General features: G+C 51.1%; 9 protein-coding genes across 9 annotated transcripts; 3 read left to right on the top strand and 6 right to left on the bottom strand.

The window, feature by feature from the left end:
* Positions 1-161: 161 nt before the first annotated feature.
* Positions 162-1,529, bottom strand: K460DRAFT_374350 (uncharacterized protein; the record flags this gene model as incomplete). Its single annotated transcript, XM_040934653.1, has 1 exon — positions 162-1,529. One exon carries the CDS (start codon positions 1,527-1,529, stop codon positions 162-164), a length of 1,368 nt encoding a protein of 455 aa, XP_040789812.1.
* Positions 1,530-1,785: 256 nt separating this feature from the next.
* K460DRAFT_363351 (uncharacterized protein) lies at positions 1,786-2,826 on the bottom strand. Its single transcript, XM_040932796.1, has 2 exons — positions 1,956-2,826; positions 1,786-1,884 (listed from the first exon to the last, which is right to left on the bottom strand). Exons 1-2 carry the CDS (start codon positions 2,555-2,557, stop codon positions 1,827-1,829), a joined length of 660 nt encoding a protein of 219 aa, XP_040789811.1. The 5' UTR covers positions 2,558-2,826; the 3' UTR covers positions 1,786-1,826.
* A 1,226-nt stretch (positions 2,827-4,052) lies between these two features.
* On the bottom strand, positions 4,053-4,427 carry K460DRAFT_374349 (uncharacterized protein; the record flags this gene model as incomplete). Its single annotated transcript, XM_040934652.1, has 3 exons — positions 4,053-4,247; positions 4,300-4,369; positions 4,420-4,427. The coding sequence occupies 3 exons, from the start codon at positions 4,425-4,427 to the stop codon at positions 4,053-4,055; spliced, it is 273 nt and encodes a 90-aa protein (XP_040789810.1).
* Positions 4,428-10,835: 6,408 nt separating this feature from the next.
* Positions 10,836-12,470, top strand: K460DRAFT_55822 (uncharacterized protein). The gene is made up of 2 exons (XM_040938518.1): positions 10,836-10,859; positions 10,909-12,470. The coding sequence occupies exon 2, from the start codon at positions 11,105-11,107 to the stop codon at positions 12,092-12,094; it is 990 nt and encodes a 329-aa protein (XP_040789809.1). The 5' UTR covers positions 10,836-10,859; positions 10,909-11,104; the 3' UTR covers positions 12,095-12,470.
* A 681-nt stretch (positions 12,471-13,151) lies between these two features.
* On the bottom strand, positions 13,152-14,789 carry K460DRAFT_278241 (histone-lysine N-methyltransferase; the record flags this gene model as incomplete). The annotated part of the gene is made up of 2 exons (XM_040928235.1): positions 13,152-14,332; positions 14,366-14,789. The coding sequence occupies 2 exons, from the start codon at positions 14,787-14,789 to the stop codon at positions 13,152-13,154; spliced, it is 1,605 nt and encodes a 534-aa protein (XP_040789808.1).
* A 2,455-nt stretch (positions 14,790-17,244) lies between these two features.
* On the top strand, positions 17,245-18,559 carry K460DRAFT_306212 (uncharacterized protein). The gene is made up of 3 exons (XM_040930028.1): positions 17,245-17,455; positions 17,514-18,051; positions 18,108-18,559. The coding sequence occupies exons 1-3, from the start codon at positions 17,453-17,455 to the stop codon at positions 18,386-18,388; spliced, it is 822 nt and encodes a 273-aa protein (XP_040789807.1). The 5' UTR covers positions 17,245-17,452; the 3' UTR covers positions 18,389-18,559.
* Positions 18,560-19,570: 1,011 nt separating this feature from the next.
* K460DRAFT_352406 (uncharacterized protein) lies at positions 19,571-21,538 on the top strand (the record flags this gene model as incomplete). The annotated part of the gene is made up of 3 exons (XM_040931651.1): positions 19,571-19,826; positions 19,892-20,331; positions 20,408-21,538. 3 exons carry the CDS (start codon positions 19,571-19,573, stop codon positions 21,536-21,538), a joined length of 1,827 nt encoding a protein of 608 aa, XP_040789806.1.
* Positions 21,539-21,717: 179 nt separating this feature from the next.
* On the bottom strand, positions 21,718-23,030 carry K460DRAFT_55767 (uncharacterized protein). Its single transcript, XM_040938517.1, has 3 exons — positions 22,832-23,030; positions 22,426-22,739; positions 21,718-22,375 (listed from the first exon to the last, which is right to left on the bottom strand). The coding sequence occupies exons 2-3, from the start codon at positions 22,731-22,733 to the stop codon at positions 21,796-21,798; spliced, it is 888 nt and encodes a 295-aa protein (XP_040789805.1). The 5' UTR covers positions 22,734-22,739; positions 22,832-23,030; the 3' UTR covers positions 21,718-21,795.
* A 151-nt stretch (positions 23,031-23,181) lies between these two features.
* Positions 23,182-24,045, bottom strand: K460DRAFT_363343 (HCCA isomerase/glutathione S-transferase kappa). The gene has a single exon (XM_040932795.1). The coding sequence runs from the start codon at positions 23,875-23,877 to the stop codon at positions 23,236-23,238; it is 642 nt and encodes a 213-aa protein (XP_040789804.1). The 5' UTR covers positions 23,878-24,045; the 3' UTR covers positions 23,182-23,235.
* Between the last annotated feature and the right edge of the window lie 218 nt (positions 24,046-24,263).

Raw genomic sequence — 24,263 nt, 5'->3', positions numbered from 1 at the left:
TCTTAGGAGGACGAGGATAAAGTGTTTTGTGCAGGTAGGTCAAAGCCGACAGGATTGACCAACTTCGTATACTGCAAGTTCTCTATCGAACGCGCGTCAGAAAAGTGGTGTCCAAAATGTCGAGAATCTTTTATGGACTTTGGTGATTTATCGCGTTCGAATCAAACAACCACAACCTCTCCACTAGCCTCTTCATCAAGTTCATGGTCCCTAACCCACGTAACCTCTCCTTCTTTTCGCCATCCAGTGCCTCTCTTCCTTAACAGATCCATGCACTCTCCCACTTCGATCGCCTGTTTCACATTGTCACAATCTCCACTCCTGAACTCTGCTCCATCTTCAAAGTCAAAAACGCCCAGGTAACTCGCAATAACTTTGTAACTCTCCGTCCACTCAAGCCAAAAATCACTGGATTGTGCTCTACCCATTCTGCTCGGCTCGCTGAGTAGGGTGTTTTCCGGCCCGGGCGCAAACTGAACAGACACCTTCCTGAGAGTTGGGATCCGGTCTAGAGCCCGGACGAGGGTGGTGACGTTCGTAGCGAACGGAAACACGCCTGTGAAACAAAATGATGTGATGTTGCAACAAGCCTGGGCTTCTTTGGCAAGGCGAATGAGGATGAGATAGAGCATCTTTGGGCATTGTTTAAGGTGGTATTCGTAGGTGCTGTATGCAGTTATGGAGGAGCCCTCATTGTAGCCGAGGTGGTACCATGGTCGGCTATGGACAAGCGCCCAATCCCAGGGTCGACATTTGGTCTTCATGTGTTCAAGGCGTAATGGTTCTGATTGGAGAAGCTCGATGTAGTGTATTTTCATTTCAAATGCCCATGCGTCAGAGCTCATCATCTGTGTGTCCAGCAGTCCAGCGAGGGTTGTTGGTGGAGCGGCGACAACGACACGGGTAGGTTCGAGACGAGAGAAGATCTGGTCCCAGATCTCAGAAACTGCACGGGCTAAGGGTGCATCGGCAGTAGAAACATGGCGTAACCCGTACTCCTTATCTGTGTGTACCACGATACCCTTGATGTGATGCTTCAAACTGAACTGCTCAACAAACCGCGCGAAGTCTGCGAATGTCCTCGGAAGATGCGGAAGCCAAAGAAGGTGCGGTACCGACTTCAAAAACTCGTCCCCGTCTTGGATTCGACAAAGATTGATAAGAAGGTCATCAAATGCTTCCTCATACGCGAAGGTTGAGCTACTCTTGAACTTGCTGCGCATCTTGTGGTAGATTTGGAATTCATGATTACTCAGCGTCGTTAAGTGGCCTTGCATACTATCGACTAGTCGTGCATCGATTGGCACCCATTGCGGCTCTGTGTCTAGGGAGATTCGGGAGTAACGGAAGAGAAGTGGCAAGACAATCTTTCTCCAGCGCCATGATACTTGAGAAAGGAACTTTAGTGGTGTAAAGCCGCAGGACGTTAGTTCTGTCGATGGCTCGTGGGCGAACTTGGTAATTGAGGGAGGATCAGAGTCAAGGTGTGATGCGATCTGAATGAGAAGTTCGTTTGGTAGGAGGTTCATAGTTATCGGGAGACGTGAGGTCTTAGAGATTGCTTGACAATTGTCGGCTATAAGACGCAGAAGTTGCGCAAATAAGAAGCGTCGGTCATATGCTTGAAATACTGACTATTCTGTAAGACATGATAGGAGCGGAGATGTTGACTGGATGGTGATGTTGGTATGGGAAAGTTGTGGAGGTCGAAGCTCGGAATTAAGCCTCCCGCATGAACGTCATTCCGTTTTTGGCTATTGCCCCATTATTATCATTCAGCTTAAGTCGACACCAGCAATGCAGTTTGTATTGGAAGACTATGTGCTCTACTTTTTAAGAACCATGAAATATATTGTCAAAGCTAGAACCCAGCCCTCACAGCACCTTCCAGCCATGCAACACCCGCCACAACACCATCCACAACCCTCACCCTCTTCCCCTCGACCTCTCCCAACTCTTCCACGCAAGCCTCCCTAACCATTTGATCCATTCCGGCCATACCCGCACATCCCAAACAGATTGCGCCAACGCTTCCCTTCTGCAACAACCTCTTTACAGCATCCTTCATTCTCTTCCTTACCTCCTCCGCCGGAGCATCATGCAAATCCGTCGCATTGAGCCCTGTTGTTTCGACGCCCGCAAAGCGCTTGCTTGCTTCAGGGCCGGTACCGAGGAAGGCAATGGTTGCATCTGTGAGGATGGCTTCCCATACTTTGCCTGTGCTTACAATGCCGAACTTCTCGTCGGGGTGGATGGACTGGAGCGAGGTGCCTACGCTGGCTTCGAAGATGCCAGTTACGGGTTTGCGCGCGGCTTTGATGACAGATTCTTCCTTGAGTATGGGGACGAGAGGGTGGTGCGAGTAGCATGCGATGAGGAAGCCATCGTGGCGATCGAGGGCGTGTCGCAGCGTGGGCAAGCAGTGGTCGACTGACTCTAGGGCATCGTCTTCGTTGTTGATGCTCTTCGGCCCTGAAGGTGCAGTGAAGTATTCATGTACGGTCTGATAGCTGTGGTTAGTTGCTGGCAAGTAGTGGTGAGTGGTGGTGATCGACATCTTTGAAATGCAGCGCATCAACAAGCGGCTTCAAGCCATTGGTCATGGACTCCGTAGAGTTCGGGTTGATGATGAGGATTGAGCGCATTCTGCTATATTTAAGTTATAACCGTGGCGATGTTCACCAATTGAACTTCGTCGCAGTGTGATGTCTCCCGGGGGTAATATCCAGCTGCGAAGTTTGACACGGCGTCTGATGAAACTGGAGATGCTGGCCTGCGGCTGGCGACAAGGTAGGGCATTTGGTACGTCACAGCCTAGACTCAGGTTCAAACATCTTTAGCAATTTAGTTGGCCCTAGGATGCCTGTGGCTATGTAATGCTTGTGGCTACCAAGCCCTTGGCTTACGTAGTATGCAACTCCACAGCGCTTGTGCTTGCTCGGCCCTGCTTTACTCCAGCCTTCCCACCAGCCTTCCTGCCATCAATCAGCCTACATAATCCACCTCTTCAAACTTCCTCAGAATCAAACCTCCTCAGAACAAAGTACCGTTCCTAGTCTACCCTTCCAACTTCCAATTAACTCAACTACCCCTTGAGACTTTCCAGTAAAACAAGAACCTACCATGGGTCTTATGTGGACAAAGATGTGGAATAGAAAACACGTCGGTAAGTTGGATCGCTCTGCTTTCTAGTGACATCCTCCTCGCCGTAAGCGTCAGTACTAACTACCATTTCAGGCGGCGGTATTGTTGCTAACAAGCACGGTGCACGACCTTCATTTCGCCTCTCTCTCGGTCGCTTCAGTTGCTTCCGCTAGACTGATTTTTCTACGATCCACCGCCTTGTAAGGTGTCTTCCCGGGCAACATCAACTCGTTGCTAATTGTCCCCCAGTAACCTATCTACCTTACAACATGTCCATGATTTGACGAATTGACGGGCGACGGCGTTAGTACGGTTTCGGTCTCAGGGCGGTCCATCCACAACAACGGAGTTGTGAAGTGCAGTCCTCTATGCATCGCATCGCATCAGTGTATCTTTTATACCCTCTTACAACCTAATATATCGTGTCTGCTCAACTTCATTGCCCTGTGGTTAATATTGAAGTCCTACACCAGGGCACATAAACTTGCATTATGACTCTTCCTATCTTAAGCTGCTTTATAACCCTCCATGACCGTAGCTACATCGATGGATATAATGTTATCGTGCCTGCGCTGACGAGAAATCGTTTAAGCACCACTTTACTACGACCAATCATTTGTTAGGCCTTGCGTCAAGGAACTGATTGGTGAGACAAAAGAGTGAACATCGATGGCCAGTTGAGATGCATTGCATATACCGATGAAATGGAGATTGTTGTGCGCCCCAGATTCCGAATCCCAACCCTATATAGTACAAATGTCATTCATTAAAGCGGTCCAGTAGCGTCCAACGACCGAGCAAAAGCTTCGTGAACGTACCCATGGTGGCAGGCCTTTTGTGATGCTGCCATCGCGTGTTCTTCCACCCCTCCCTCTGCCACTTTTGACGCATCTCTCATTCTGACAGTATTACCTGCCGGGCATGCCTCCTTGTTGTGCCATGGCAGCGTTCTGCTCCTGGAAGCGGTCACCCAATCGCTGGGAGCCCTTCATGTGCTTGTCTACGCATCGCATGACGCAGCTCTCTTCGCGCGAGGTGAGGGACTTGCTCTCGAAGCCGTTGACGCAGGAATCGAAGCATTGCTGGACGAGGTTGGAGTACATCTGGGGCAGGGTTAGTTTGTGGCTTGGGCAAGTGCGATGAAGTGCTGCCTACGTTCATAAACTCCTTCATCTGCTTCTTCTCCATGCGGTTCTGCAGCTCGCGCTGCTCATTTGCCGAGAGTCTGGCACGCGATTAGCTGAGTAGGGTAGACACTGGGGCGTGGTGGCGCACGAGTCCATTGTGGTTGATGCTTGTGTGTCTAGGGTGGCGGCTGTAGTATGCTCGTCGCGGGTTGTACGGGTGGAATCGAGTTAATGTGATGACGTGAGGGCGCTGCGGCAGATGAAGAGCTAGGTATGGGATGCTGAATGAAGAGCTTCCCCGGGCCCAAAATTTTGGAAGCGAGCTTAGACTGCTCCACGGTCCGTTCCTCTTTCACCACCCAGCCCAGCCCCAGCCCACAGGAACAGGTGCCCATGGCTGCAGCCTCGAGAACCTTGGAAGCCGCCCATGACAGCTCTCGGGCGTGCCCGGTTCTAGCATCTCTTCTGGACTGCCATGGACACTCCAAGTCGTCCTCTTGCATTCCGTCACAACCATTGTCTTTGAATAATCCTCCCATTTTACCGCCGCATGTTTGCATCTGTACAAGGACCGGTACCTTTCCCCGCCAAGAACGGCCCTCTTTATTATCGGATCCAGACGACAGCCATTAACATACAGCACAACCACCACCACCACGACGCCCTCCACTCCGTCGCATCGCACTGCTGCTGATCGACGCTCCATTCTCCCGACGCCTGGATATAGCCCTCGCGCTGGTGTTTGCATGTCAGGCGACGCTGTGCCGTCTTTGCTGGATGCGCTCAATTGGCCGACAGCCACACATCCTGCCCGCTAAGCCGCTGCGCTTCGTCAGTCCAACATTGGGCTGCCACTTGCTCACCACCCACGCCCGCGATCATTGCCCTCTGCAGCACGCGACCCTGCATGCCTAACAGCGACTCGAGCCACAGCTACATGCGCACTCCCATATTGCGCCCTTGAACCTCGTCGCGGTCCTGCGCATATACCCCCTAACCGCCGCCGCTACCCACTGCGCGTTTCTCGAGGCCCATTGTTCTGCCTCCAAGGCCAGCCCACGCTTGCGCCAGCACGCTCAGCAGCTCCCTCTTCCCTCGGCCGCCTGCGCAGTCTTGCTACGGACGATACGAAGTGCCCCGCAGTCTTGCTATTCTTGCGCGCTCGCTACACGCCGACGTCACGAACCGGCCCCCGTACCGCCGTACTCACTGCCGCCTATCCCCATCGGACCCACCTGGACCTGCACAGCACCACTCCACAACACGCTGCGATCGACTACAGCCCGCGGCCATCTTCGTCTGAAGAGCTGCGACGCTCTTCAGCTCGCCTGCCATGCCAAGCAGCACCCAAAACCACCTCCATACTCCGCGCGTGCGCCATGGGGAGCCCCAGCCCGCTCCAGCCGCAACACCAGAGCCCGCGTCCTCACGCCGAGACCTAACCTCGTGGTGGAGGCAGTTTAGCAAACGGCCCGCAAAGAAGGAAGACGAAAAAGGTACGCCATCCTCACCTAGCTCGAGCAGCCCACTGCGGCCTTCCTAGCTCTCTAGGCGCCCTGATGAGACTGAGCCTTATCCAAGTCTGCCTACAGCATCCCCGCTACTCTTTGTCGCATGCATTCACTGACAGCCGTCCTTACAACGTAGATTCCACCCTTGCCGGAATCTTTGGTGTGCCCCTCATTCAAAGCATACCCTATGCCAATGTTGCCATATCACTCTTCAACGAGCATGGCGAGAGCTACATCTATGGCTACGTCCCTATTGTGGTTGCAAAGTGCGGCGTCTACTTGAAAGAGAAAGGTCAGCCATGCTCTCTTGACCCTCTCTGCGTTTCTAACACTGCGCAGCAACCGATGTCGAGGGCATCTTTCGTTTAGCCGGGTCGGAAAAAAGAATAAAGGAGCTCAAGACCGCTTTTGATACCCCACCACGATATGGAAAAGGACTGGACTGGACAGGCTACACTGTGCACGATGCCGCCAACATCTTGCGTCGCTACTTCAACAATCTCCCAGAACCCATCATCCCGCTGCAACACTATGACCCTTTCCGCCAACCCCTGCGAAATCACCAAGCAGAGGCTGTTGGCCCTATTGAAGGCCAATCGCCATCACAGGGAGGATTCGACCCAGATGCTGCAGTACGCATATATCAGCACCAGATTAAGGCTTTACCTTCTCTCAACCGCCAGCTACTGCTATATATCCTGGATCTGCTCGCAGTCTTCGCCGCAAAGGCAGATGTTAACAAGATGACAACTTCCAATCTTGCCGCCATTTTTCAGCCAGGAATTCTGTCTCATCCTCAGCATGATATGTCTCCACAGGATTACCGACTGAGTCAAGACGTTCTCATATTTCTCATCGACAACCAAGACCACTTCCTGATTGGAATGGAGGGCACTGCTGTCGACGAAGGAACCGTCAAGCACATCGAAAGTGGGCCACCAACCCCACAGCCCACAACTCCGGGTCGCAACAATTCTGGTATTGGCCGTTCTACCTCTACATCCTCGAGCGCTGGCGCTGAGAGCTTGCGCAAGTATGGAGCTGTGCGCAGAAATGTTTCCACGTCATCTAAGCGCTCGCGCCACTCGGGGGCAGTTCCCAGCCCAATTACACCCGCCTTTTCCACGCCAACCGGGTCAGGTGTGCATCGAAGCAACACGCTGCCTTCAAAGCGATCTCCAGCTATTGGTAGTCCTCGTTTTCCAACAGAAAAGAACTCGGGTTCGACCACTCCTGCCGGCGAAGAGGTGAAAAGCCCACTTTCAACACCAACACCAGCCGGTACTACAACAAGCATACCTAATTCCAAGCAAAACACCGAGCAGCCCACCGCATCCTCAGCCGAGGCTGTGCAGCCGGTACAACGAGCTGTAGAACAATCACAACCCACACAAGCTGCACAATCCGTTCAACCTGTAGAACCAGAGCAGGCACTGCCGAGACGTACCATGACATTACCTCCTCAGAGGATAGACATGCCAACGCCCTTCCAGCCGTTAGGTGTACAGCAGAATAAGCCGCCCGCGGTGACACCTGCGGTCGACAAGATACCCGGAGCCTTTCCTCTGCCTTCGCCGGAGGTTATACCAGCAAGCGCGCCCGTGACTCCAAATATCGCCTCTGACCAGGCAGCCGAATCTCTGCTGCTTCCACGCGCATCCACGCCAGGCTCTCGCAGCCCCCAACACACACCAACACGCGAAAGATCCGAGTTTTTGGAGGCTCCCGTTGACTCGGGCTCATTCGTAGAGCCAAGTCCAGCTGTGCGCACATTCACTCAACTTCTTTCCAAAGTAGCGGCTTCACCACCTAATGACAGCAAGGATGGTCGCAAGCCAAACAAACTGCAAAAGAAGAGAATGCCAATCAGTGCCAACCAGAGCGCGCAGAGTTCGACTCATTCACTTACCGGGGGCGATACCGGCTTCGGAGCGGCTCAGGTACCTCTGGGAGCTCTACCCCCTTTGCAACCGCCCCAACCTCCGTTTGCCCAAGGCCAATCTCAGGCAAGCAGCTCCAAGGAGGCTTTGCACTCGTACAACAGTGACACAATATCTTCGCGGAACTCGGGTACAACATTGAAGCCTACCATGTCGCCGTCTGCTTCCTTCAGGTCACATTCTACTGCGACGGAGTACTCAGAGGCAGACCTTGCGGACGAGCACTCGAAGGATGAGAAGCGTAGTTTCTGGAAGGGCCACAAGCGTGGTGAGAGCAAAGCAACGCCTATAGCAAGCCAGACTGATCTGCATGGCTCTGTCCCTGGTGGTGACAAGAGCATGAGCTCCTTCGCCAGCAGCTCAGGATGGACTGGAGGTGGTCGGCGTAGCTTACAGTACGACTCGAACCAGAGCTCTGAGACGTCAATGCTGTACGGCAGTCCGCCTGACCCCGACAGGGCTGAAGGAAAGAGCACATTCGGCTGGTTCTCAAAGTTGAGGCAAGACCACAAAGAGCGCCTAGACAAGAGAGAACGAGCTAAGAGCCCGCCTGGCAGTTCGAGCCACCTGCCTCCTCTGCAGAGCCCGACGAGGCCTCAGGAAAATTCACATGCCAGGGGGCGTTCTATGGAGATGCCACAATCGCCTAATAGTACACAACCAGCGGCTAAAGGTTCGGAGGATGTCACACCTACAGGGTCGAGCCCGAACCCACTACCTGCAACTGTAGTGGCTGGTAGTCCCTCCACTACAGCTGTAGAGCCAAGCCAGAGCCCACCGACTATGCTTGCGGCGTCGTACCTCCCAGCAGCGTTGACTGAGCCGAAATCAGTCGCGCGATCTCCAGAGAGATCTTCGGGTAATCAGTCTGGGACTGCGGGTTCTACCGCTCAATCTGCTCCCAATGGGTCTGGACCACCCGCTGCGACCACGTCTCCCGCATCTCAGCCGATACAACCAGATGCCACGACACCTACGCACCACGCATCTTCGGATTCAGAAGTAGCGATTACCCCATCTCAAGCTGCAACGGAAACAGCTAGTGCGAATCCTACGCGTGCTGAAGATGGGTCTTCCAAGCCTTCCACTAACCCAACTTCATGAGACAGGGCCTCTGCGGCTTCTTGGTCATGTTTCAGGTGTTTATGACGGAACCAAGTTTGGATTCATGGCGTTGGACAAGTATTTGGATGGATTTGGGTTGGCCATGATGGCTTTGTAGAAGATACCAGCAGGGACTGCAGCAGTCTGTGTTCAAGATGTATATGGGTTGGAGAGGTTTTGCATATAGCGACGACGAATGATGAGCGATGAGCAACGAGCTCGCTCGCTCGCTCATGTGAATGACAATGGCGAGGCAGTAGTAATAGTAATCTCTTTAATATTCTCCCACGGTTCTCTGATGGAGAGGAAGTTATATGTCCAAACCTGCAAGCTAATTATATATCAGACCGTGCTCTGATCTTGGACAAGACTAAATAATTTTACTTCTAGATCACGTCTAGATCACGTTTTGATTACGTGAATCTTTCATGTATCTTGTGATGAGAGGCGAGGGGTTGTCTGCAGAAGAACACGTGCAAGAGCCAAAGCCGCGATATGCAAGTCAGCGCAGGCTTGTATATCCTCAGCAGCGAATCATGATCCTGATCATTTGCATCATGTACGAGCACCGAGTATAAGAGTTTAGCTTGGTGCATGACATGAAGAAACTGAAACTCTATAAGCGATTATGTCACCGTTACCGTTCGCCTGTTGCCATAGCCTAGTATCGTAGCTTCACGCTTCAAACTCAACATTTCTTAAGAAACAACAATATCACGAAACTACTGCTGCTAACTGCCGTGCCTGCCGTTCGCGTGTGTTAGTTAGCAAAAGTAGCGAGTGAGCACAGTGGACAGTGGTCTCGTCTCGTCTTCTAGTGTGTGGCGAGTGCATGTGCATGGCCCTTGGCGGATGTTCGGGAGGAAGCTGCGCGGTCTAGCTCGTGGCCGGCGGGCCTGTGAGTGGTGGTGGTCATTATGGCCAGGCCAATCAGCTTGCTTTTCGTGTGGTTAAAAATAGAAAAAAGACAGCGGAGCGAGACCGTGACCGATCACAATGGAGTGAGTAGGTGAGATGTGATGCGAGGTTTGCGAGAAGAGGGGAACATGGCACGACTAACATTGGTGGATATACGAAGACGCCGTTTATAGTCGAGTTGGCCAAAGAAGGGTAGTAGATGTTTTGTTCTGTCCGTTTCGAGGGCCGCTTTGAACTGAATTGGATTGTATTGTCGACCGCAGCAGCAGGAAACGCGTAGGCATCCGACCAAGAATCCTCGGTGGCGGCCATGCGGTCGCTCCTCGGTTTCAGCATCGAGCTCTGCGGGCCCTCTCCGACCACTAACTACATGACGTCCTGCAACAGGGATAGTAACAAGCTTCCGTATCCAGCACCCGCTTAAGCCCACCCCCTGTTGCACCGCGTTGCCTTTTCGGCTTTTCGTGCGCGGCTGCTACAGGGGGGGTGTTATATGTCCCGATCCCAAACTTTACGTGCCAACTTTTGTGACTGGTTTCAAATCGCTGTATGACATGCTGTTCTTCGCGTTTTGGGGCACAATTACCGAGGTTTCGGAGGATTGTGATGGTGATGGTGATGATGCCTTGCAACCCCTGCGTACGCTTGGACAGGGCGCTACGAGAGGATGGAGCGACGAGCTATGGGCGAAGTTTCGAGACGCGTGAGGATCGTCACCGGAGGCAGACGGGACACGATGATTAGGCTCGTTTGGGCCAGGGTAAGACAGTTTTGAGCGAAAAGGCCATGGGCGGGTCCACGGCCTGGCTGGCGCTCGTATTGCTGTCCGTTGTATCAGTCGTAGGCGGACGCCATCTCTGCCTTTAAGCATCTCAGCGCCTCCACCTTTTTCTGCGAAACCAATTTCTCACACTCATACACATTCGCTGCCAACTACAATACTACCTACCTACCTTCGACCGTATACGTTCGCTTCGTTTATTAACACGAAATTACCCTCTGCGTGCACCCTTTGTCGGCGACGCCTCACTAGGAAGGAGCTATCGATTTAACTTGTGGCGTTTGACAGCAGAAGCGTCCCAACCACCCGGAAGCGACTCTCTGTTAATTTGCGTGTAAGCACCTCCCCCGTCCGACCAGCTCTCCAGCGACTCAACACCCCAGCTTGCAATCTTATAAGGCCAGCTGCCCGACTCGGGCATATGTCCTTTCCTTGCCAACATGTTCCCGACCGTCATAGTCAGCATGACGCTTTGCTAACGCGCATTGATGCAGTTGCCATTTCTTTTCGCTGAGAGATAGTCCACTTTCGCTTTCCGCTTCCACTTTGCCATCCTCAGCTTGTTCAACGCCTATCACGATGCGGTCTTTCGGTACATTGGCCTTCCTGGCTTTGCCATTGTTCAGCACTGTTTTCGCCGGCGAGCCTGCTTCCCCAACGAAGCAGGTCGAGGCCAACTCCATCTACGCCAGCGCGCAGGATGCCTTCCAAGACCTGCTCAACGCGCTGCCTGAAGAATCACTGCAAGCGGCATTGAGTGGCCTCAAGGACTTCCAAAAGGGTGTCTTTGAGTCGCACCACCGAGGTGTCGAGCACGTCCACGACAACAATCCTGCCTTGGCAACAAAGCTCATCGTCGCTGCTGTTCGCGACCTCAAGAAGAGACAAGCAGGAACTTCAAATGGCACCACTCCCCAACCTCCAAGCCCTCCACCACAAACGAGTGCCCAGCTGCCGCCAACCCCCGAAAGCAGCGCCGCTCCACCGCCACCCCAGCAAAGCAGCGCAGCACCACCGCCAGTCTCCTCTGCTGACCGCCCTGTCGTAGTTCCTGTTGAGGCAACGACGACGGACAGCCAGGGTCGCACTGTTGTGCAAACCACTTCTGTCCTCAGCCAAGTAACTGCCTCGGTCGAAGTGACCATTGTCCGCACCAACGCCCAAGGCAGCGCTGTAACTACCACGGAAAACCGCCCTGCCGTTGTCAAGACAACCACCGACTCCGCCGGCCGTACGACCGTCACCACTTCTGCCGCCAGGTTCGCACCGACTGCAGGCGAAGTGCTTACCGCGACCAATGCCCAAGGCTCCACCTTTTTGACCACGTACACACCTGGTGGAGGCAAGATCAGCAGCGTGAAGCTGATTACCACGACGGGCGCGGACGGCAAACCGAGCACGATTACAAGCTACGCGTTTGTTGATCCCGCAGAGGTACCCAAGACAAGCGGCGGCGACAGCAAGCCCACGCAGACGACCGGAAAGCCATCCCTGCAAACGGGCGCAGCGAACAAGAACTTCGCCGTGGGCTACGCAATGGTCGGAGGAGCGCTTGCTCTCTTCGTATAAGAGATGGATGTATACACCTAGTTCCTATCACGCGATCACGACTCTCCTTTCAGCATCAGCATCAGCATCACACTCCTTATGATACCCACACATACATTCCTTACGACACCTTGAATTCGTGTACATGAACATTTTGCGCTTTGCTTTGGCTTCGGCCTCTGATTTTTAAACTGCGTTACTCAAAATTGGCATTTAGCGCTGCATTGTTGGGGTTGTGACGGCATGGTAATCTAATCTTGGGCGTCGTCATTATATATATATACAGAGCTAGTTAGCTCCTTTCTCTCCTTCAATATACCTGCGGGTTTTGAAGAGGGCTTCGTTGTTGGGAGAAGGGATAGTCTGGAGAATAGGGACTATGATATGGAAGATTGAAGATGAAGATGAAGATGAAGATCAGAGTAGCTAAAGTTATTGAGATATGTCGGTGAATCTACACATTGTCTTCAGTTCGAGAATTTTGCAATGCGACGTTTGAAGTTCCAAAACGAAGTGCATAGGGTTGATAGAACCATCCGAGGCGTGTAGGTGGTTGAATCTAGTGTCTGATCCCAACACCTTGATGCGATACAGAAGCATGTAAACAGTCTACATGCATTAGATACCATATCCATCTATTCCATACGACTAGTTTACAACTCGGATATCGATACAAAGGTCCCACCCACTTCCTCCCCCTTAAACACAGGCTTTACACCCGCGCGTGTCCAAGCAGTCATTCTAATCTACCGCTGTCTATATCATGATATGTTATGCTATACTATGCCGGGGTATTGATTTCTGATGTCATAATTCCCGCGTATCCACCCTCTGATCACCTAAACACGTACAAATCCCGCCTGCGAAGTACTCTAGGGTCATGCCAAAGCAAGACAATGCGATGCGATGCAATAATTTACAATGGGTGCCATCTACGCTATGTTATGCTACCGCGATATACTACAACGGAATATGAAGAAGATAATAGGACTGTCGGCGTCATCAGTATTAAGATAGCCAGCCGCCAAGTAGTCAAAAGCCAGATGCTTCCTTGAATTCAAGCAAGACACACCACCCGTCAACGCGCCTTGGTAGCAATAAAATACTCAACACTCTCACCGGCCCAACTCACACTATTTGTGCCCGATTCAAACCGCTCTTCCTCAAACAGCCCGGCAATACTCTGTTCATTCCGCACCCCCTGCTTCGCGCCGCCGCCAAAACTCTCCAAGCTAACCACTTTACAACCCTCCTTCAAGTCGAGGAACTTTTGCAGGAGCAGGTTATTCAGCTTCTCGCCGAAGACTTTGTTATTGACGAGGACGACGTCTGCGCGCCGCAGGACGGCGTCGATGGCGGGCGTGTCGAGAAAGTCGCCGTGGATAAGCTGCATGTCGCCGAGGGTGATGTTCCACAGGCGTGCGCGGGCTTGCAGTTCGGACGCTTGCTTCGACCCTAGAGAAGCGGCCAGGTCCATTTTCTCGATGCCCCAGCTTTCCGCCCCGGTTTGCAGGGCGGACTGGAGGACGACGTTACCAACGCCTGAGCCGAGGTCGACGAAGACGTGCGAGGATTTGAGGCCGGTTTGCGCGAAGATTTTGTGGACAAAGGGCGTGAGGAGTTCGCCGTAGGTTGTTTCTTTCCCTTTTACTTTGCGCAGGCGGTGGGCGTGGGGTGAGACGATGCGGTTGTAGCTTTGTGCTGTCAGGCGCTTGACGAGGCTGAGGGGTATCGCGTGCATGCTGTCTAAAATGCGCGGTATCGTACCGTCGCTCAGTCGGTCTTTGATAAGCTGATTAAACTTGGCCAGCTCGATCTGGAAGTCTCCAGGCGAGTCTTTCGTTACTGCGCGCTTGAGAAGGCGCACCGTTCCTTCTGTATCTGAGGAGAGTTTGATAGAAATGTCTTCGGGGAGGTAGTGCTGGATTATCTCCTCGATGCTAAAGTATATGTCGTTTAGAGGACTATAGCCTTCGCTGAAGTCCAGTGGATCCACTGCTTCGAATTTCTCTGGTCGTGACGGGCTTGGGTATTGTAGTTCGAGTATAGCGTTATCGGTACTGTTCGGAAATGCGGGCTTGTAGTCTTTGGCTCCTGCTCCACTTGACATATCCAGACCGTGTATTAGCCTACCCTTTTGAGATACAGCCTTCTTCTCTCTTGACACTCCATTTTGCTTCGCTTCCGAGATCCCGTTCGGTGTTTCCTTCAACGTCGTTGTAGGAGTGCCATTTGATGTGCCATTCGCTTGCTTCGCCTCTGAGGTCCCATTTGTAATCCCATTCGCTGTACCGTTCGTATGCGGCTCTTGTATCCGAATTCTTCTCCTCAAGTCCGGCTCGAGTGTGCGGTTCAGATTCATCGGCTCCATACTACTGCTAGCGAGCCTTGTCTTCGGCCTCTTGACCCCCAGTCGATCGTCCTGCTCCTCTCCGTCACTCGAGTCATCGCTGCTCGCCCACTGCGGTGTCATCGGGGTGCCCTTGCGCTTGCGACTTTCGACACGCGACACGGATAGCGACTTGCGCGCGGGGTCCCGCGCCTTGGTCTGCGCAAGAGGGGTCGACTGGTATCGATTCGCGGGCGGCCCAGACGCGCTGTTGGTGCGCACGCCGTTGCCAGGCCTTGTATGAGCCGACGAGGGGATCCCGGGGGCGGTAGCGGCTTTCTTGACGATTACGGTCCTCGTCTTGATCTTGGGTTTTCCTACGAACATGCTGACTGACGGTAGTTTGCCTCTAAATATAAAGACGGGTATGTGCAGAACGGCGTGCCATGTAGCGGGCAGGTGCAGATGTGAGGGAGTGTATAAGTGAGGCAGCTGGCGGCAACAACAAGGAAAAGAAAGAGGAAGAAGAGGAAGGCAGCAGTCCGGTCAGCCAATATGGGCCAGTCGCATCGGAGTCGTGACTTGCGCCTGCGCTTTCCCGAAGCCTGCAGGGCATGCGACGCCACTGCAGGAGCCGACAGGGGTCGTCTCGCTTAGATAGAATGCTTCTGACCTCACCTCTGTTTCAGTAGCCTTGTTCGTATTCATCAACCTCACATGGTTTAGCTACGATTTCTTACTCGGATTGCATCCACAACTGAGGGCATGCGTTGCGCCTACTTCAAATTTGTCCAAGTTACTCTTCAATAGTGTTCGACGTCATGACTTTGCGTCACACCCAGTCACCTCCAACCACCCCGACCAGCTCTCCAAAATCTCTGGACTAATCTCTCCTCATTTGTTATCTATCGTGCCATCGTCTGTCTTGGGTAGTTGTGTTTCTTATCAAACTCTTATAGTCACGTGATATCGTAACAATCGAGTCTGCCTAGCCGCAGCATGCATACACATCGCTTAAAGTCAAGGAGGCGCCCTCAAGCATCGTGATACTTGACCCGAGAGCAAGCAATCTTTGTATAGGCACTAGTGGAAGCCAAGATCAACAGATAATCGCCGAGCTTTATCGCCAGGGTTCACTAAGAACGCCACCACAAGAGCCTGTCTTTACTTCATACCAATTGACAGAAAACATACACAGTTCGTGTGGTTAATTCTATGCCCACTACCTACACCTGCACAGTAGCAGCTAATTCGACTAACGACTCCATGCAGAGCCTCAGAAATTAGCACACGAGGGTTTGCAAAGTACCAGGTCGAGCACAAGCTATGTAAACAGAAAGATCATAAAAGCACCAGCCGCGTCAAGGAGGATGACTACCGTGTAAACGTCGTAAAACGTACCGACAAAGGACGAAACAATATTCGACACGCAGTAAGAGCTGAGCACAATCTCTCAGACCCGGAAGCCCACATTTCACCCGTTTGCTTTTGGGCCCAGAGATACGTCTTGAGCTTAAACTCGCCTGTGATACAAGAGAAGGCTACTGGCTCGGATGCTCTTCTATCAGCTTCTAGTAATTCAGGCAGAGACATACTGAGAAATTAGAAGCTGTCGAAACAGAAGACTAATATCTAGCTTTTGGAGATAATAGATATATACCACAACAGAAGCGAATTGGAGTTTTACGCACCTCACACTTTCCTGGTGGTGAATAGGGTCGGCGAATATTTGGCACCTAAGCCCATAACCACCCTGCGACGATAGGGAGCCTGCCTTCAAAAGATCCAGAAGTCGAACCAAATGATCCTAGATCGGTTGTCTATATCTCTTGACATTCGTACCTGACTTTGGACAATAAGCTATCCCGATTGCTTTCCGGCAACAAAAATATCTAGGGAGAACAATTGTTGAAGTTTGACTAAGCACCATGGGGATCCAGTCGAAGAGACAGCAGGACTGTTAGGGAACCAGGATTTCTCTTCTGTTAGGTCGAAATGAAGTCCAGTCGTCCGATAGAACGCCATGCTTCGAAGGGTTTTATTGCCATCGACGCATTGCTCTGACTCTCGCATGCTAAGGTCCTGTATGATTTTGCGTGCGTCTTTGCACGAAGGTAAGAGAATCTTTGCGCTGTGTCAGCCTCTGGGGGTCAAAATCTGCGCACAGTGCCCTGATGTTGGGGGTTTGTGTCCTTCAGGTCGAGCTTGACGATGATCGTGGTAGTTTGTTGCAATGGTGGATGGCAGCATGAGTTGTGGTATGCCAATTCCTCAAGAGAAAATTGCCAGCCTGAATAGTGCCATGTAGGTCCGAATAAATGCCTGTTCACCGGAATTCTACTGCAGTAGTATGGATATGAAGGAGAAAAGAGAGAACATTACCTCTCAGCTCTTGAACGAGACTCAGCCTAACCTCATTCCATCTTACAGCCTTCACACATGGTTGTACCAAGGTACGCTCAGTCCGTCAAGGCTGACATTGACGGCGCGCTGCGCAAATTCGCCAAGGCTGAGCACCTCAGCCTTCGTGCTGCCACACATTCGGCAGATGAGGGAATTACTCGCTATCCAACTTGGGGGCGGCGCATGAGCTGAAAGCCGCATACCCGAAACGGCGAGGTTAACCGCATTCTTGGAGCTCATGTAAGGTCGCCTGATTGTAGATCGTACGCGAAGAACTGGTGGGCTGAAAAGATTTGGGTTCGCTTATCCAGCTGTTGGTGTGTCTATCCTTGATTGGCTAACGAGTAGCATTGATTGCCGATGTGAAGGATAATGCTCTGCCTGCGGTATTTCCGGATGTGCGATGTCGGCTCGACCGGTAAGATGCTGTGGTTGTCTACGATTAGCATTTCAGGTGCAAGCAGGCCAGGGTAATGGTGTTAGCTCTGCACTGCCCATGCAGTGGTACGTGGGCAGATAACCAGAGGCAAGGCTGAACCAGAGCAGCTCTATATGAGGGGTATAATATAACTGCAAGTTGCACCTCTTACACCTCTTCAATCAACCGATAGTATTTTTGCATCGACCAGTCAATAAAACTCCAAAAAATGGTGAGTTATCCGCAATGCTTAGACGAGTTACAGGCGATAACTAATCTTTATTATCTAGTCGGGCCTTGAGGTTGCATCAGGAGTAATAGGCTTCATCGAAACGGGAATCGCACTCATCGGTAGGCTTCGCAAAGCATATCAGCGCCAAACAGACCTCTCTCAATCTCTTCTCAACCACTCCCAAGAGCTAGAAAAGATCGAGACGTCTATAAAACTCGTGAGGGACGAAGATGCCTTGCAAACCGCTGCCGTCACTTCTGAGCTAGTCGAGATGGAGAAAGTCACAAAGAATCTCATCGCGCTGCTCAAGGAGCTCTCAAAAAGTCGCGGTGCGGCACATCAGTACGTCCACCAGCTAGTGAGTGGGTCAGAAGAGGAAGAGAAGCTGTCCACAGTTATTGATCAGATAAGTCGGTCGCACGAGCATTTGGCACTACGTCTCCAGGTTGCACATGTTGGCTTGACAAAGACACTGGATAGCAAGATGGCTGTTGACATGGAGGCGGTGCAAAGGATCGACAAATTGCTCCAGGAAGTTTTCGGAGATGCAAGAAAACTAGAGATGGTCGAGTTCGTGCGCTCTCGCAATCCGCAAGGTAGGCAATGCTATCTCGAATGCGGATCATGAAAAACACGCTAATGACAAACAAAGAAAATGGCATCATAGCTCTTGATGATGCGGACATGGCGTTGCTTCCTGCAGCAGACGATGATGCCCAAGTACTTGATGGCACTCGAATAGTTCTGAATAACCTGACCGAGGACCAAGCTATCCAAATCAACGGCCCCGTTGGACGAGAGGGTTGGATGGAAGTGAGTTATCTGGAGATCCGCGATAACAAGTCTGTAGGAAGAAGTACGCAGGTAAACCATGCTATTTCTATGGATGTCTTCAAGAGCTTGTTGGAACATCGGGCAGCAAACATGAAATAACAGGCAATGCAAAGACGAGATTGTATTGGGATTGCGTTATTCTGGCAGCAAACAGGTATCCATTGAGTCATGTCCTTTATGAATGCCCTCAATTACTCCGTTTTATTTGTTCCCCTGCGTCTTCTTGTCGTTCTTTGCCTTCAATTTATCGGTGGTATTGGCAATCTCTGCATCCTTACCCAAGACTTCCTTGATAGTTTCAGCAGCCTGAGGGAAGTTGGCTTGCTTGCCAGAGTCACGAGCTGTGTTCCCGGTGATGTGTGTCTTCTTCATAACCACATAGCCCGTTACTCCAACTGGCGCATTGAGCTGGAAGGCTTGACCCTCGACTAAATTGCCCTCAACTACCAGTTCGGCCTCGACGACTTCGATTGGCTATGCTCAAGCGTATTAGAAAAGCCTTGCAAACTGGATGTAGCTTGGAAACACACCATTTTAGGCGATTTGATGGTATACGATGGTAAATCGAGATAACGGTTGTTGTTGCTGCTTGCTGTCGGAGTCATCTTCGATCGGTAGCAGTCATTCTCAATGCATTATATCTTTGCACCAGCAGGAAGCTCAGCTCGTAGACACCCTGGGCTTTGAAAAGGCGGTACCGGAGCACCTACGACGGCTATCTTCATATCTGAGGCCATTGGCTGCAGATAAGACTGGACAAATAGAATGCACCTATTTTATTGCAAGGTCCAGGCAATGGCTATGCCGACAAAGACATTCAAAGCGGGGTGTAAGACATGCATTGAGTGGCAGTATCTAAGGTGTGCATCACTGCATCAAGGCTGTGGTCTCCCTTACCACTGGACACCGGATATGGAAAATGGTAATTAGTGTACCTCATGAGGTGCTTATAAGCGAAAGTCTGTTTTTCGGATGAATTGTCTAGCAAGCTCACTCGTTCACCGGCGTCTACCCTGGCAGTATTATAAATTCTCTGCCGTGCCAATCTACGCTAAGCAAGCAAAGCGTGCATGGGTGCTTTTTTGTTAGAGCAATTTCGGAGTTTGATGCATGAGCTGACATATCCTGTCAGCTGGGCTCATCTCTGCTCCAATGATTTGGCTTGCATCCTATCCCTCGCGTGAGAGAGTCCATGGCGATTGTCCTTGCTGGTTGCATACTCGTTCCTCCATATCTAGACTACTCGCAAAACGTCTATTATCTGTTGATTCGAGGCGGACAATGGCCTCCCCAAGAGCTCGAAGAAAACTTGCCAAAGGCCAATCCAACAGGAGATTTAGAGACGTCTCCGCTCCGTACGCAAGTCCAACTATACGACCCAGAAGTAGCAAGAAGACCAATATCAACCAGCATACAAACTCTAGAAATGTCGCGCGTGGGCGCGGTTTGCAAGTAAATGGTGTTGATGACCATACGCAAAATGGTAAGACAGTCAATAAAGGCGTGAACTATCAGTTCTTCGGGTCTGGAACATTCTGTAAGTGAGGCCCAGCTTCTCTTTTGTACTTCTTGCGATAATTGAAGACTAAAGGCATCATTCAGGGCGAGAACTCTTACTTCAACGACCGAATCCGCCACAACGAGACGACCGTCTGGTCTACACGGCCACGCGTGATGAATCGCCTGACTCGCCAATGAGTATCTCCGATATGCTGCGAAAGTTCAGCTTAAGGACACGCAAGATTATAAATAAACTTAAGCAGATTCTTCTGACAATACGTACGCATCAGAGAGATGCAAGCGAACTCATCAAGGGCGCCTTCATGGACGAAGAGTTAGAAGATCTATTGCTTTGGAGCATAGATCGCCGAAAGTCGACTGCGATACTTTCCCCGCAAGATCTTTTGGTCTTTGGCAATGCTCTCGAGCTTATTCAGAAAGGCGAGCGAACTAGCCGTGAACCAGTCGAGCATTTGCTGGAGACTTTGGAAGGTGCGCGCAAGCAATCAGAAACGATGAGTATCGAACTGCGGAAGATTCTGGTAAGTCTCACTCCAGGCAATTGAACCGCACCAGACCTCTCCAGCTTAGAGCTAACAACGGACTTTCCACGTCTAGTTGCCCAAGTTAGGATTCCTAAACGAAGAGAATAGGATTAGATGCATTGATATGATTGAGGGGGCCGGGAATTGCTTAATGGATTTCCAGACTCACATGAATAATTATTACAAGAGTCTACTGCTCGCTGAGTCGCCTAGTCAGCAGCCATACAGCTTAAAGCCGGCAGAGGTAAAGGAATTGGAGGAGCTAGCTGCATGTCGTATCGCTTCTGCGATCCTCTGTCAGCAGCTTTGCAGACTTTGCGACGATCATACAACCCATCAGGTCTACATAAACTTGGATGAGGTTAAATCGATTCCGGAAGATGAACGACAACGACTTCGGTTCCATCTTGCATTCACAAAGTCTGGTGAGAATGATGACGACCTTGTTTGGATACAGGCAGACTCGATGATCGATGTCACGACCGCAAGCAAGACGTCAAACGTTGTCGACGCCCCTATCGAACCAGGCCAAATGGTAGAGCGGCCGATGTTCTGCGTAGCCAGCCTTGAGACCGGCATGAACTTTAGATTTCGAATAGGAACGAGTATCCACGTGCAGCAGCTTCCACGATGGGGCGGATCATACCCAATTGCCTTGTCGGATTGGATTATGCAACCTTACCTCCGCCCGCTAATTCGCTTCCGCGTCGCGAGGCTCATCGCAGAGGCTGTGTTAAAGTTCGATGCCACTATCTGGGACTTGACAAGTTTGAAATCGAGGAACATCATGTTACTCATTCCACACAAGGGGCTCAAAACACACCTGGGAATCTGCCTTCAAGAACAAAAGGCGATTCTTAAGTCAGAACCATCTTCTTATCGTTCGGATGAAGTTCATCGCAGCCAAGAGATTCTGTACAACCTCGGTGTAATCCTTCTCGAGTTGGCGCTCATGGAACACCTTCCAGAAGGTTACAGTGAAGAGCATATCAAAGAGAGATGTAATGAAGATGTAGTACAGGAGATGGGAAACGAATATGCCACAGTCATAAGGTTCTGCCTTCAGTTCAAACGCGGTGATGTGCAAGGCAGCGGTAGCATATACGACAAGAGTATGCAGGAGTACTTCTATCAGCGTGTGATACGGCTATTGAAATTAGGAGAGGAGCCGCTGCAGAGATACGAGAGGAAACCGTCCGAATGACTTAGTTGGAGCCCTCTTTTGGTTTCATTTGCGTGTAGCCAGAAATGTATGTATCAAAGACATTTGAGAAAATGTACATACATTATTCCCGCAATTCTCGAAGCCAGGTCCTTTGTTCAAGCTGTGTTATTCTCAGATTAACATGGTATCTCTATCTATCTAGATAGATAGAAAGATATCGACGGCTAAGAACCACCATTACCAGAGTTGCAGATCTCCCAGTAAGCCAAATAGTTTTTATTATATAGTATACAAGATCATGTTCTTGCCGCAACACTTTTGTGAACTAACTCTACATCTTCTTCCTCCCGACTTTTGACAGCCTGCAGTACCCAGTCATGTCTACGCAATGTAAGCTGCAACGGCTCAGACTCTTGCTTCAAATTCGCGACCAACATCTTTGACTCTTTGAAATAGTCAGTTTTATCGCTGGGAAACTTTGCGACCAGGGGACTGCCAGAATTTATCTTCGTATCCAGAAGCTCATTTGACGCTAGCGAGACTGAAGATTTGCGGGAAGGAGCTCGTTTAATTGATTTCATGCAAGTCCGAAGCTTCTCTGCAGGCTTTCTGATCTCTATGTCCTGGGCTTTCCAGTTTGGATGATCCATATCTACGATGAGAAGGATATGACGCGCCAGTCTCAGCAACGGAAGCAAAGCGCTATCCACATCCTCGATAAAGAGTCGCTCGTCATCCACATGGGCATAGTCGTCATTGAGGTCTTTTCTCCATGTGGATAGAGTGCGAAATACTCTGTCCAGCTGGCGGCGGACCTTTCCCCAGGTCAATAATGACGGTTCTTCGGCAGCTGACTCTAGCGTTGACTGGCTGGTTCTGATCATCATCAATCCTCTATAATATTGGCACTATATGCGTTTACTCACGATATGGAGAGAGAGCCTTCAAACCGCAACCTAGAAGAGAGAGACATTTCATCTTGCTTTACCACACATGCAAGGAACGCTAGTACCGCATCGCTTAGCTGAACGAGTTGTTTAAATCTAGCTTCCCAAGCTTGACGATCTGTAGCGTCACTTTGTTGTCGTTTTTCAAGATGGCCGTTCAAGTCTGTCGATGAGCCCTTGGCACATCTCACTGGATCGATAGTGAGCGCCGTTGCTGGATTGTTTTTTGCGCTTCGTGTTCTATGGAGTTTGGGGCGCCGGTGTGGAGTTTCAGAGTCTGCGCCCATAATTACCTAGGCACAGACAGGAGAGATCAATCGAAGTCAATTCTTTTGAGAAGGCTAGGAATCGAATAACTGTACGTAAACATGGAGTACTGGCTTACCCGGAAAGATCATGAGATGTCGTAAGCAACTGTGGCTTGCGCCGAATACTGCATGGGAGCGTTTTCAGCTCATGCTGTCTTACAGCCTGCATGACAGCTGCATTGAATAAACGAGGTAGTGCATACGGCCCCAGGAGTCACGAACCAGTGATTTTAGCATGTAGCCGAAAAGCTGCAGTGGTTGGAAATAATCGGCGAGCCAAGAGCTTGGAGGGCGCGCACTTCCTTATTGCCAGCTGAAGTTTGCCTTTTCAATCGCGGCCTCCGAATGCCCCAAGAACGGCGACTTCGGAAGGAGTCCTGGGGCTGATACCTCGTATGTCCCTCTACTGGGAAGGCTAATTTTCTCTGCGCAAGCTTTTGGTGTTTAGTTGTGGAATTTACACTAAGTCATGGCCGCTCCTCTAGTCTACGCGGATTGGTTCTCTCCCGCTACGAATGACCTCATCTAACATTTCCAACCTATCTTGTCCCCAGAATGGCTCATTCCTGTACACATACATGGGTAAGCCGAAATAGTTCCTCGCGACCACTTCCTCTGTCAAAGCATCTTCCTGAATTGCCAGCTCCTTCTCGTCCCTGGCCCGTTCCAGCAAACGACTACCTTCTAGGCCAGATGCATCGGCCACAGCTACAATCGTAGCTGGATCCGCAATATCGGACTCATCTGCCCAGACTGTTTGAAGACTGCGACGTGTAAATTCGTGCACCGGACCGTGATCATGGCCGAATTCGTCAATGGCTGCCAGAAGCACCCTGTGGGCAAGTGATGGGTCCGCAGGGTAGTATTTCGGATGCTGTACGATGGGTATGTCGCGCAATCTTCGCCATCGCTCCATTTCTAGCAGACGATATGCCTGGCGCTGCACCGAGCGCTGCTTTACAGGAAGGCCGCCGGAGACTGAGAAGAGCTGCATCAGGTCGATGGGTTTGTAGATGATCTGTGCATTGTGTTGCTTTGCGAGAGCCTGGAGACTGCGACTACCAATATAAGACCAGAGTGAGATGAAAGAGAAGTAGTATTCGATAACGGGTCGGCCGGCCATGGTGGCTTTGACGAGGTGAGAAGATGATGGTGATGTTGTAGTGGGAAATAAAGTCTGTTCGGTGGACTAAAGCTCACCTATTCATCTACTTCATGCCGGATAATTGCAGAACGGCGCCTTTACAACATGCCGTATGCCGACAGTGGGTGCTATCACCTAACGTTAGTAGATGTCGGAGGATAACGCAATAGCGGACCCCAATGCTGTCAACGCTCGTATGAGCTGAGCGCTAATGCACAGACCACCAAGCTTGGATGCGATAAAGCTAACGAAATCCTTTAACGAAGACTCCACTCATTCCCGCGAGATGCTGAACTCGCGGTTCAGATCCGATGACTATTTCCTCCGCACTGATTAAGTCCTTCAAATTCAGGAGCCCGATGACT

Source organism: Cucurbitaria berberidis, assembly GCF_010015615.1.
Source record: "Cucurbitaria berberidis CBS 394.84 unplaced genomic scaffold K460scaffold_2, whole genome shotgun sequence".
Taxonomy (NCBI): Eukaryota; Fungi; Ascomycota; class Dothideomycetes; order Pleosporales; family Cucurbitariaceae; genus Cucurbitaria; species Cucurbitaria berberidis.
The sequence above is the reverse complement of the archived record's forward strand: the minus strand, read 5'-3'. Positions and strand labels throughout refer to the sequence as shown.

Bases quoted from the DNA above. Each gene is read 5' to 3' on its own strand.
- K460DRAFT_363351 (XM_040932796.1), bottom strand. From the start codon at position 2,557: ATGTCGATCACCACCACTCACCACTACTTGCCAGCAACTAACCACAGC. The intron at 1,885-1,955 runs GTTGGGAGAGGT...CATGGCTGGAAG, and splicing joins AGGGAGGCTTGCGTGGAAGA to GTGCTGTGAGGGCTGGGTTC.
- K460DRAFT_55822 (XM_040938518.1), top strand. From the start codon at position 11,105: ATGCGGTCTTTCGGTACATTGGCCTTCCTGGCTTTGCCATTGTTCAGC.
- K460DRAFT_306212 (XM_040930028.1), top strand. The intron at 18,052-18,107 runs GTAGGCAATGCT...TGACAAACAAAG, and splicing joins GCGCTCTCGCAATCCGCAAG to AAAATGGCATCATAGCTCTT.
- K460DRAFT_55767 (XM_040938517.1), bottom strand. From the start codon at position 22,733: ATGGGCGCAGACTCTGAAACTCCACACCGGCGCCCCAAACTCCATAGA. The intron at 22,376-22,425 runs GTGAGTAAACGC...GATGATGATCAG, and splicing joins GAAGGCTCTCTCTCCATATC to AACCAGCCAGTCAACGCTAG.
- K460DRAFT_363343 (XM_040932795.1), bottom strand. From the start codon at position 23,877: ATGGCCGGCCGACCCGTTATCGAATACTACTTCTCTTTCATCTCACTC.